Below are 12,220 nucleotides of genomic sequence, written 5' to 3'. Positions count from 1 at the left end.
CAGCAGACCCCTCGTGACCACTCACCCTCTCCAGGGCACTGGGGACCCACAAGTGGCAGCTGAATCCAGACCTTATTCCCTAACACATCCTTCCAGGAGCTGATGCTCTTTGGCCCATGCAACCCCAGGCACAGCCAGAGGACCTTTGTGGGTGCAGTTCCCTGAGGTCATTCTTGGCTCCTGCTTGGCAAGAAGAGCCCAGCCTTCAGGCACAGTGCTGAGAAAATCCCCTTTTACTACAGAGGTGCTACCTGGGAGGGCAGCTCTGACCGCGTGAGGGACAGAAGGACAGAAGGCCTCTGGATCAGACAGATTGGGTTTGTGTCTCTGGAGAAGGGATGCATTCAAGGATTTGTGCACAATTATGGATATCACAGATAAGAATAACCAAAACAAATCAATGCCTTAGAAACAATATCCCTTGTGAAGAGACATAGGCAGCTCATTGCTGCTAAACTAGTACCACTGGAATCAGTTTCTTCAGTGCTTCCCTCGTCTCCTTATTCCTTATGCTGTAGATGAGGGGGTTCAGTGTTGGAGGCACCAACGAGTACAGAACAGTAACCATTAGATCCAGAGCTGGGGAGGAGATGGACTGGGGCTTAAGGTCTGCAAAAAATGCAGTGCTGACAAAGAGGGAGACCACGGCAAGGTGCGGGAGGCACATGGAAAAGGCTTTGTGCCGGCCCTGCTCAGAGGGGATCCTCAGCACAACTGTGAAGATCTGAACGTAGGACACTGCAATGAAAACGAAACAGCCAAAGACTAAAGAAAGACTAAGCACAAGAACCCCAGTTTCTATGAAGGAAGGAATCTGAAGGTAGGAATGTGAGCAGGAGAGCTTGAGAATCTGGGGGATTTCACAAAAGAACTGCTCCACCACATTACCTTGGCAGAGTGGTATGGAAAATGTGTTCCCAGTGTGCAGGAGAGCAGTGACAAAACCAGTGCCCCAGGCAGCTGCTGCCATTTTGACACACGCTCTGCTGTCCAGGAGGGTCCCATAATACAGGGGTCTGCAAATGGCAACGTAGCGGTCATAGGCCATGACTGTGAGGAGAGAAAATTCTGCTGACATAAAGAAAACAAAGAAAAAGACCTGAGCAGCACATCCTAAGTAGGAAATGGTCCTGGTGTTCCAGAGGGAATTGACCATGGATTTGGGGACAGCGGTGGAGATAGAGCCCAGGTCGAGGAGGGAGAGGTTGAGGAGGAAGAAGTACATGGGGGTGTGGAGGCGGTGGTCACAGGCTACGGCTGTGATGATGAGGCCGTTGGCCAGGAGGGCAGCCAGGTAGATGCCCAGGAAGAGCGAGAAGTGCAAGAGCTGCAGCTCCTGTGTGTCTGAGAATCCTAGGAGGAGGAATTCATTGAGGGAGCTGCTGTTGGACATTTGATCTCCCTTGGTTCATAGCACTGTCCAAGGAGGAAAAGACATCGACAAGTTAGAATAGGTTTTTCTAAAGACAACCCTCTCCATTCCTCAGCTTCCCCAGCCTTGTGTCCTTTGTCTTGTTCAGTTCCCTTTCCTCAGCCCTGGTTTGTGCTGTCTGTGCCATGTTGTGCAGGGGCCTCTGCCCATGGGCTACACAGGTGTCAGCTCTGCTCAGTCAGAGGGTGTAAAATGGAGGTGTTTGACTGCTGCACATATGAGGGATTCACAGGCCCAACCTTGCCCTCTTGCACAAGGGTGTCTGTCTGAATCTATTGCACTGCTCCCACTCCAAGCAGGGAGAGAAACAGCGTAGCGAAGGCAGGGGTAGACCCAGAGCCTTCCAAACCTCTCTGTCCCAGTGAGATAGACCTTGTCCTAAGGCCATCGTACCATCTTTGCTCTTTCTCCAGATAATGTAGTGGCAGTGGGAAGTGACTAGCTCTGAGGCAAGCATCCTGCAGCGGATTACATTCACCTGTTTTGTGGCCATTTAAACACTGATTTTTCTCCAGAAAATGGGGTGTAGTGGAGGGGTCTCTTTCTGTATTTCTTGCCTCCATCACATATTATTTGGTGGTTATAAATATTTGGCATTTCGATTGCTCGCAGGATCTTAGGCATCTCAAGAGCTAAAGCGGCTCACGGTGATTTTGTACAGAGTCAGGGGACCAGCTCTGTCCAGGATCCTTGTTCCCTGCTGCCCTGTGTTTGCACCTCTCCCAGCTTAAGGACTATCACCCTCACAGATGATTCTAAGAAAGGGTCAGGATGGAGCTGAGAGAACAGGAGTTCAGTTTGAAAGAGAAGCTTTCCAAATTCTCTCTCCCTCCACATGGGCATTGAGTACTTTGGAGAGCTCTTCAGAGCATTTGATGATGTTTCTGACTCACATGAAGAGCATGAGGACTCGCAGCACTCACAAGTATGATATGGAAGAGCTGTGGTTGCCTGCAGGATGGCTTGCAGCCTGGCAGGACACCCCAGAGAGACAGATCTATCCCTCTCCGGATAAATCTGTTGCTGAGGAACTTGGAAGGGAAGAACTGCACATGCCACTGCCATGAAGACAACTCTACCGAGGACCCAGAGGGTTCATACCATAAGCACATGTGAATCCCCCTTCTCCTCAGGCCCAGAGAGCAGGAGAGCAAGCACCAGACCCAGAGAGGTGAGGCAATGAGGAACAGCACCATTAACCTCATGGCAAAGGGAAAGCAAGGAGCAAGAGACAGGCGCTGAGGAAATTGTTGGCGTCACTCGGTTGTGCACACCACCTCGCAGATGGCAACATTGCAGGCAGTTGCTCTCAGGCTCTTTCTCACATAGTGGGAAATAGGCACCTCACAGGAGAATTGTTCCTCTTCTCTGCTGAGCTCGGACTGCTGAGGAAGGACATCACGCCCTGGACCCCATGGCCTGGGGTCAGGGACTTGGCTGCCTGGGAGAGCAGACACAGGGGGCTTGCTTGGAGGAACACGTCTGCATGGAAGGGATGACAGGGTGGTCTCCAAAATCCCCAGCTTGTAGCATCTATGGTTGTAGTTTCTGCTCATTCACTGATCATACCTGCACTGCTCGGAACTTTTCCTACCAGAAGCTCCTTCTCTCTCCCATGTCCTTTCCCTGTCAGCACTGTGCAAACAGTAGCAAAATTAAAGCACTGACTCAGGACAACTGCCTGTCTTTAAGGTAAATCCTGCTCCTGCCGTGACTGTCCTCTAGAAAAGGTCCCTGAGAAATATGCTGGGGGTGATGTGAAGCTGAGGGCAACTCTGAAAGACACAGCAGCGTCTTGATGAGAGGCTGAAGCTGCTCTGCTGGGAGTCTCCCGTCTCACCCAGAGTTTCTCCCACAGCAAGGTGGGCAGTTCCATGGGCAGGCTGAGTGCTGACCCTCGCAGGTGGCAGAGTCACTGCCCTGGGCACAGGGACCCTGCTCTGAATGGCTGCCCATGCACACCTGCCTTCACACCACTGCAGTCACCCCTGGGAGAACAGAGCAGGACACCCTGTCCGTGGGTGGCAGGGAATCCCTGCTCTGAAGCATTTCCTTCTGCTATGCAAAGGAAAAACCATGAGAATCATCCTTGAAAAATGCAGTCGAGTGACGAGTCCTTTCCAGGAAGCTCAGCAGCATTGCCCTGCATCCAGAGACTCACCGTGTCCAGGGCTGGGAAGGTTTATCTCACAATGAGCTCTCCTCTGGCCTCGCCTTCCACTTCCACACTGCCTTTTACTTCTCGCTGTCTTTTCTCATCTTCTGGCAGCCTCAGCAGGCAGTGCCCAGAGCGCTGCTGCTCCTGGCACTGGAGCTGTTCCTGAACAAAGCTCTCTCTCAGCAGCATCAACAGGTTGCCATGAGCTCCCTCCATCCCAGGAGCCTGACCCCGCTCAGGAGCAGAGGCCCAGCTGTACTCATGAATTTCTCCATCCCTCGTGCTGCCTCCTCCTGGGGAATGTTCACTGGAATAGAGTGAAATAATCAACAGTGGTCCCTGTCTAAGCACTGAAGGAAGATTGATGCCAGCATTGCAGTTGTTCTCATCAGAGAATGGTTATTTACAAGAGGTGGAAATGCCCCACTCTGGAAGCCCCGATTGCCATTGCTTAGCTGGGCAGGACACCTAGATGGGGACAAGAAGAGAGCTCATTTTCCCAGAGTTCAGGTGTTGACTCAGATGAGCCAGGTCAGGCTTCTCAGGCTGGCCTAGGAGGTCCTGGACTGGAGGGGAATTCAGATCCTTCCCATGTGCTCTACAAAAGCACCCAGTGCGTGGGATTCCCCTTGTGCAGGCAGAAGGGAGCACAGCAAGGCTGTGAGCAAGCAAGACCCTGCTCTATGCTCCCTTTAAAATCACTGGGGATGGAGGGGGAAAGCCAGCTGCTCACACACAAGCACATGGTGACACTGAAAGCGAGCGATGTGCTTGAAGGCATGCACCCACTTTCATCAAGAGCATGAACTGGGGACCAGGTAGGGAGTTGGTGACCTGAAACGACACCACATGCCCACTGCCACCAGAGCTCCTCAACTAGGCAGCTGAGGCACATGCAGACACTGCAAGGAGTTGATGTCGATCAGTGCAACCACTTGACTCAGTGACACCAAAATAAGCCTGCAGGGACAGGTGGGCTGCCTAGGGTGTCCAGCACAACCCCATGTCTCTAGCAGACACAGCAGGGCACCTATAGGAAAACCAGGACCCTTTGGAGTGGTTTCCAAACCCAAACACATGGATGCCACCACTGCCTTAGGCCAAGTCCTCCTTTATCTAAAGTCCAGCGTGCTTCAGAAATGGGAGAGGCACATCACCCCAAGGTCTCTACTCTAGTCACTGCACCCTTGACACCTTCTATCACTTCCTCTCCAGAAACTCTTCACACCCCTAGAGGATATGAAGAGGAAATGAACTAACGGTGACCTCAGGCTGCCAAATCACAGGCTGCCCACATCCAGGGACTTCTTCAGTAACTTGATGTTCTGATGTTATGCTGAAGCAGTCCTGTCCCACATGCTGATCACTGAGGGATGCCACTAACAGCCAGCTGCCGCTTGGCAGCACTGTACTGCTGATCACTGTTCTCAGTGAGACTGATGCTCCATCCACCTACCTTATGGTCAACTGATCCTCTGCAGATCAGTTCACAATTTGATTAGGAGACTATGAGAAACCTTTTCAATGCCCTTGCTAAAGTGAGAGTTCACAAAATCCCCTGCTTTGTCCTTTTGCACACAGGCATTCATCTTGAGGTGGAAGGCAACATGGTTGCTCTGGGAAGGGCTAACTTTACCCTTGTATCAGGTTGGTAGGTGGTTTCATCAGGAAAATCTCCTGGCTCCTGTCCTAGTGCTGCTCAGCTACAAAAATTATTATTAGTTTGTCCTTAAACTCTCTTGAAATTCCCTTTGCTGCTGCTTGTCCTTGTTGTCTCTTGTCCTTTCCTGCCCTTGGCCCCAATCAGACTTTCACCGAGGACAGTCACACCTTCACCTCTAAGCGCAGCCTTGCTGGGGTCTCCAGGCACCGCGCGGGCAGGCCTGCTCCATGGTAGGAGAGGGGTCTGCAGACAGTGGGGCTGCCTTGGGGACCCTCAGCAACAGGCAGCAGAGCAGGGGCACATTGCAGGCACCTGGCGGTGACAAGAAGGCAGGAGCGTCCATCCTCCCTGGGGGCAGGTGCCTTCTGAGGACAAGGGCACGCTGGAGATGTGGGGGACCCTGGACCCTTCCACAAGGCTTCACACGCGGTCTGTTTTTCTCCTGCTTTGGATGTTTTCCCCACAGATTCATTTTCACTGGTATTCTTACACTTTGTCACTTCTTCCCACATTTTTCCCACATTTTCTTCTACTTTGATAATTTTCCCATGCTTTGACTTTTTTTCCTTTTCCTTTCACAAATATTCCCTCCCATGCTTGTGACCATTTTCCCACACTTGTGAAGATTTTCCTACCCTTTTGTCTTTTACCCAACCTCTCCTTCTTTTCCCATGCTTTCTCAATATTATAGAGCTCTCAGTGTTCTTTTTGCACTTTCCTTTTTTTTCCTCATCATTTCACACTCTTTCCACTTTTGTAACCATTCTCACACTTTTGACCATATTCCTACACTATCCTTACTTACCTATGTTTTTCCCTATTTTCCACAATCTGGACACTTCTCAAATGCTTTCGCAATTCTTCCCGCCATTTCAATGTTTTTTCCAATGCTTACATTTGCCATCTATTATTTTCCAACTCTTGCTCTCATTTGCCACAATTTGCACTTTTCCCTATGCTTTTAGTAATTTTCCCATGCTTTCCCTTCTTTCCCTTCCTTTAACTGTTCTCCTACACTTGCCATGTTCTTTCCACTCATTTCCACTTCTAGAAACTTGTTAAAAACCTTGTACATATCAATAAAACCAGCAACGATTTCTTACATATTAAGATGATAGCTAGTGTCTCTTAACTAGGCAGGGCACCTAGATGGGGACAAGAACAATTTCTTTACATATTGATTGCAATTAATAAATGGTATTAAACTCCCTTCTCCACTCTTTTTACTCACTGCTGCACCCACAGAGCAGGAAGCTCGGGGTGGTAAATGAGTGTTGGCAGAAACAAGCCCATGTTGGGAACCTAAGCACGAGAGTCCCAAGTGTTTTGTCTTGTCGTGGTGGCCGCCTGGGTGTTGCCGTCACATGGAGCTGAGGGGCTGTAAAACGCGGCTGTTCCCATGTGCTGACCTGATGGTCGAGCAGGGGGCCACGCTAGTGAGGAGAGGAGAGCCTCAAAGTGGGAGCAACTTGGGGAGGAGTGAGGAAGAGATGGCCTGGGATGGGAAGGAATAGCCACGAGGTGATGTGGGAAAGAGAAGCGCAGGGAGGGAGCAGCGGGATGCAGGAGCTCTGCCTTGGGGTGAAGCAAGAGGCAATCGAGAGCACAGGGGTGATGACGGGGGGCAGAGCACCAGGGTGGCCTCGTGGTGGCCTATGGAGCTCCTATGGAGCGCCTGACGAGGGGCAGCCTCTGCAAGGCCCGGGGAGCGCAGAGCTGTGGAGAGGACAACTCGTCCTGCGCCCCAGGGACCTGCTCAGGAGTGGGGAGAGGAGGAAACGACGCGGTGCCTGGTGTCCCCATGGCGACTCCCAGGGCTTTGTGATGGGGGTGGCATCGTGCCCACAGGTCACTGTGATGGGGCAGTCCCCAAGGTGACCGTGTCCCTGCTGGGGTCTTCACTCTGAGGAGAGCGGCGTGACTAGGAGGAAGCAACTCCCCTTGGTGCCCATGTGAGAGGTCCTCAGAGAAGTTCCTAGAGATGGAGAAGGAGCAGCAGGCGGATGCCTGCTCCTCATCCATGGAAAGGAATTCCAGTGTGCAAGAGTGCACGAGTGAGGTGAGTGGTGGGGCTGGAGGGAGAGGTGGGAGGCAGGGACAGGACCCACATGGAGAGCACAAGGGTGGTGGGGAAGGAGCCCTGGGTCCAGATAGTGGGGCAGGAGCTCCTCCAGTGAGGGAACGTATTCCTGGGCATGAGAACTGCACTCTCCCCCTGTACTCGGTGCTGGTGAAGTCGTGCCTCAAACACTGTGTTCAATTTTGGGCCCGTCACTAGAAAAATTAAAAATAAAAGCCATGGAGGCACTGAAGTGTTCCCAGAGAAGGGCACCAAAGCTGGTGAAGGCTTTAGAGCACGGACCCTATGAGGAGTGGCTGAGGGACCTGGGGTTTTTTAGAGGGGAAAAGGGGAGACCTTATTGCTCTGCACAACAACCTGAGAGGGGGTCGAAGTGAAGCAGGGTTGATCTATTGTCCAAAATAACTACCAATAAGATAAGAGGAAATGGCTTCAAGTTGCACCAGGAGGGGCTAAGTTTAGATGTTAGGAAAACTTTCCAGGTGGAAAGTGTGGTGCAGCATTGGAAGAGGCTGCCCAGGGAAGCGGTAGAATCACTGTCCCTGGCAGCATTCAAGAAATGTGCAGATAAGGCACTTTAGAGCTATGGTTCAGCAGGCATGGTGTTGAAGGGTTTACAGTTGGACTGAATGGTTTTGAAGATCTTTCCCAAACATAGTGATTCTATGATTTCCATGATATGGATGCTCCAAGGCCCACATGAACCCCATGAGCTCTGTGCTGAGGGCAGAGAGCAGGTCCAGGCCAAGCGCAGCTGGATTGTGCTCAGCCAGGAGGTTCCCTTTGAGGCCAGGCTGGGGTTTCCCGTGCTTAGGAGCTGCTCGCACCAACACAACCAACCCCATCACGGGTGTCCTTCTCCCCACAGGTCGGGCAGCAGGAGCTGCCCGCAGCAGTGCAGCGCAGACGGACCCCAGCTTCGTCCCACCAAAGGGACCGGCTGGCGCCGCTGCCCGGCCCTCAGGGCTCACGCTGCTCCCAACACGGCATCGCACAGGTACAGAGCTGAGCGGCGGTGACAGCCAAGTGTCCATCTGGGAAGCATGGAGGGAGGGAAAAGGACACCAGTAACCTGGCCTTTGTGGTGGACTTCGATTGCAGGTGGTGGAGGACACGGCCAGTGATGTCTCCTGCACAGTGCGAGATCTGCATCCCTCCTCCAGCCTTGCAAAGAAGGCTGCCTTGGGACACAGCAGGATACTGACTGGCAGGACAAGATCGGGAACATCAGATGTGCCCAGCTTCCCACCTCTCCCAGCCAAGGCAGCTTGGCAGGCACAGGGAGGCCTGGAGGACTCTGCAGTGAAACCAGCAGGATCTGCAAGTCACACCAAGCTGCCTGCTCTGGAAACATCCTGCAGGTCTTCTCCCCAAGGCAGGGCCTTTTCCCTGGACAAGGAAGGGGTGGCCAGGAGAGTCCTGGAGAGAATGAACATGGCATTGGTGAGGGTGGCTGCAAATTCCAGCAAAGCTGCTGCCAGGGAATGCTTCCCACCTGTTCCTGGTGCTGGGATGGCTCTGGACTCACAGAAGAGAAAGGAAGAGCAGCTCAAGCCATCGCGTCTTGCCCTGCCTCCACTTCAAAGACCCCAGCAAGAAACTAGTGCTCTCATTCAGGTAAATCAAGAGCATGTGCAGTTCCTGCCTCGATACAGGCCTGTGTCTTCAACATCATCAGTGGGAGAAGGCAGGATATTTCAAGGGGATGGTGAGAGGATGAGTCTATCCCTGAAAAGCCAGCAGCTCTTGGGAAGCTCCTCCTTTTTCCTGAGAGCACAGAGCATTCCTCCTGAAGGGCAAGTGCCTGCGATGGAGAATCCTCAAGAAGCAGCGGCCTCTTCTGCCCCGGATGATCCCGAGCAGGGTGCGATGGCAGCTGAAGGTGTTTCGGAGGAGGCTGGACTCAGCAGCTCCTCCATTGCAGTGGTGCCACCCAGCTCTGCACAAGACGTCACTGCCGGGTGCTGCAGTGAAATGGCCCCACTGGAATCCCCATCGCCCTTCTCACCTGAGCCTGTCAGCCTCGTTCAGAGCGTTGATGCAGAAACTGGCACAGAACTGAGATCTGAGAGCCAGGGGCCTGTCCCACATGGCCCCACACCTCCTGCTGTGGGTCTGGAGGACGCAGGCATGGGGCTGGGGTCTGCCCCCTTGAGCCGTCCTGATGACGCGAGCCCTGGAGCCAGCCAGCAGCCAGCACAGCCTGATGCCTTGGCACACACCGTCGATCAAGGCACACAGGCAAGCTCGTGGCTGCTCCAGACCATGGAGTGCGACCAAGGAAGAGCCCCTGCAGCTGAGGAAGGGCCGTATCCCTGTGCTCAAGCGGGAGAAAGGGAGGTCAGCAGGGCTGGTACACCAGCTTCCCCAGGCAAGGATGGTGGGACAGGGACACCACGAGGAGCACCAGCAGGGCAGGACCCAAAACAACAGCCTGTGGGCATCACCTGCCACGTGCAAGGAAGGCCGCTGCGTGTGCACGAAGACAACACCGCGCGGTACCTGGGGGTGCTCAGCATCAAGACAGAGGCCCTGGAGGATCTCGACAGGAGCTGCCTGGCCCGCACGGGGCAGAGCTTGGCCCAGATCCGGGAAGTCACTTTCCTGAGGAAGGAGCAGAGCCTGAAGGAGAGCCAGGGCGAGGAAGAGGACGGCCATGGGGAGCGTTTCTGCCTGTCCACATCAGGATCCCTCAATGTGAGACCCAAGGAGGTGAGTGCGAGGGAGGGCTGGGCCAGGTGGGAGCCCTCCCGGTGCTGGGGCCGACCCCGGTGCCACGCTGTGACAGCCGGGTTGTCCCAGCACTGGTGGAAGGAGCCCCAGGAGACCTTTCCTGTTGGGAAAAGAAGCTCCCTTCACAAATTCTGCCTCTCTTTTCCTAGCTCCTTGCCAGAAACTCCTTCCATAATCTATGGAATCCAGAGATCACGCAAGTGGAGCTCCTTAAGGATGCCAAGGGCAAGTGGGAGGTGCTGGAGCGCCTCTATGCTCATGCCCCCAGGCAGAACTTTGAAACATGGAGCAGACACCTGAATGAAATAGCTGAGCAGAGCGATGATGAGGAGGGTGCTGACGAAGAGCTTCTTCAAAGGGAGGAGGTAGAGGAAAGCAGCTCCTTGCCATGGATCAGACCCAGTCTGCGCAGCCTATTTGCAGAAAGGGAGAGGGATCTCGAGAAGGTGCCCTGCTTGCCCAACATCAAAGAAGCAGAGGCTGCCAGTGAGGGACCTGGTGAGGTGGAGAGCCCCTCTGTTGAGCCAGCAATGCCCAGAGGAGCTGAGGAATCTCCGCTGCAGGAAGCAAAAGCAGCAGCTTCTCCCTTGGCTGCAGGCCCTGCTCCCCAGGTAAGCATGGAGCCTGTCACCTGTCCCCATGATCCAAGGGAGCTGCTATGTGAGCTGTGTGGGCGGGTGTGCAGAGGGGGTGCCCAGAGCTGCCCTATCCTATTGATCCCCCTTGTCCATGGTGCCCAGATTTCCCCTCCAGCCATTGACCCTTGGTGATGTCTGGTGTGGAAGAGATGCTGGGTCCTCTCCATTTCCAAGTGCCAAAGGTGCAGGGCTGATGTCCCCTCCACCCCTGCACCATGTTCAGCCCTGGGGCTTGGATGCCCAGCGAGGAGGGAAGGGGCAGCCCCAGCAGCAGCCCCCTCCTCACCCAGTGCACGAGCCCCCTTGTGCCATGCAGCGGCTGCCTCCGTTCCCCTGTGCATCACGGCCCCAGCCCAGCCCTGCTGCTACGGCCCCACAACGAGCCGTGTCCCATTGCCGTGCCAGCCGCAGGTCCCTTCCCTTGGGACTCACAGCCGTGGGCAGCCTCCCCCAGCCCCAAACCCTTTCGCCTGTGCACCCTGGGGCACCGGTACCCTGAGCAGCAGCAGCCAATGGCCGATGGGTGCGTGTTCTTGCTCTGTCCATGCAGGAGGCCTCGGAGCCCCAAGAGGAGAAGTCATCATCCTCCTGCAGCCCCACGGCAGACGTTGAGCCAGGTACGTACCCGAGTGGAGAGCCCTGCTGGGGACGGCGGGTCTGTCTGGGACAGCGAGCGGCACCGAGGCCGGCAGCAGGAAGCCCTCGGGGGCTGCTGTGCTGAGGCCACAGCCCCTTGGGAAGCCCTTGGTGGCAGGGACAGGCAGGTGCAGCCCTGCGCCCTGCAGCCCATTGCCCACAGCTCTGCTTCCCACCTCAGGCATCGCCGCCCTCCCGGATGTCGCGGCTCCCCAGCGATGGCGCTCGCGGCTCAGGACGGCGCTTCGGGCTCTGCGCAGAGCGTTCTGCTGCCGCTGCATCGCGGGGCAGCGAGAGGAGCGGCGCAGGTGAAAGAGCCCGGCAGGGCCCCGAGAGCGGGGCTGGTGCAGAGCGACAGACACTGTGTCCTGGGGGCTACAGAGATGCTGCTGCATCGTGTCCCAGAGCACCCGTGTGCCCACACGAGCGCTAGGTGGAAACAGCCATCGCCGGCTCCAAATAAAACTCTTGGAAGTTTTTTCTCTCCATGTCAGTTGTTTTCAGAAAATCTCCATGGAAAGACTAGTGGGGCTGTGGGACCCTAAGGCCATGGGTGACTCCTGACTCTGCACTGGCCTTCGTGACTGGGTTGGGAAGCAGACCCGGCCAAACAGGGCTGTTCATGACTGACACGGCTGGCACGTGTCTGTGGTTCTCAGAGTGACCCCAGGGCTCTTGCAAGAGCAGGAGATGTTTTCAGGTGTGCACTAGCTCCGGCCTGTGGTGTTTCACTGCGGGTGCACGAATCACTCTCCAGTCCTCCTTCCCTGCGCCTCCTGGGTCCCCACTGCTTCTCCAGGGACTGCTGAGCCCTCCTTTCCCCAGGTATGCCTGCATTTGCTGTGCGGCCTTTGGGGAACTCTACCAGGGGCTGCCCCAT

General features: G+C 54.8%; 1 protein-coding gene across 1 annotated transcript; it reads right to left on the bottom strand.

Annotated features, from left to right (window-relative positions):
- Positions 1-451: 451 nt before the first annotated feature.
- On the bottom strand, positions 452-1,393 carry LOC104564666 (olfactory receptor 14A16). Its single transcript, XM_010211302.2, has one exon. It carries the CDS (start codon positions 1,391-1,393, stop codon positions 452-454), a length of 942 nt encoding a protein of 313 aa, XP_010209604.2.
- Positions 1,394-12,220: the final 10,827 nt, after the last annotated feature.

Source organism: Tinamus guttatus, unplaced genomic scaffold (genome assembly GCF_059628265.1).
Source record: "Tinamus guttatus ecotype Peru unplaced genomic scaffold, ASM5962826v1 Tinamus_guttatus_pri_ptg000667l, whole genome shotgun sequence".
Taxonomy (NCBI): Eukaryota; Metazoa; Chordata; class Aves; order Tinamiformes; family Tinamidae; genus Tinamus; species Tinamus guttatus.
This window is presented reverse-complemented; position numbering and strand designations above follow the sequence as displayed.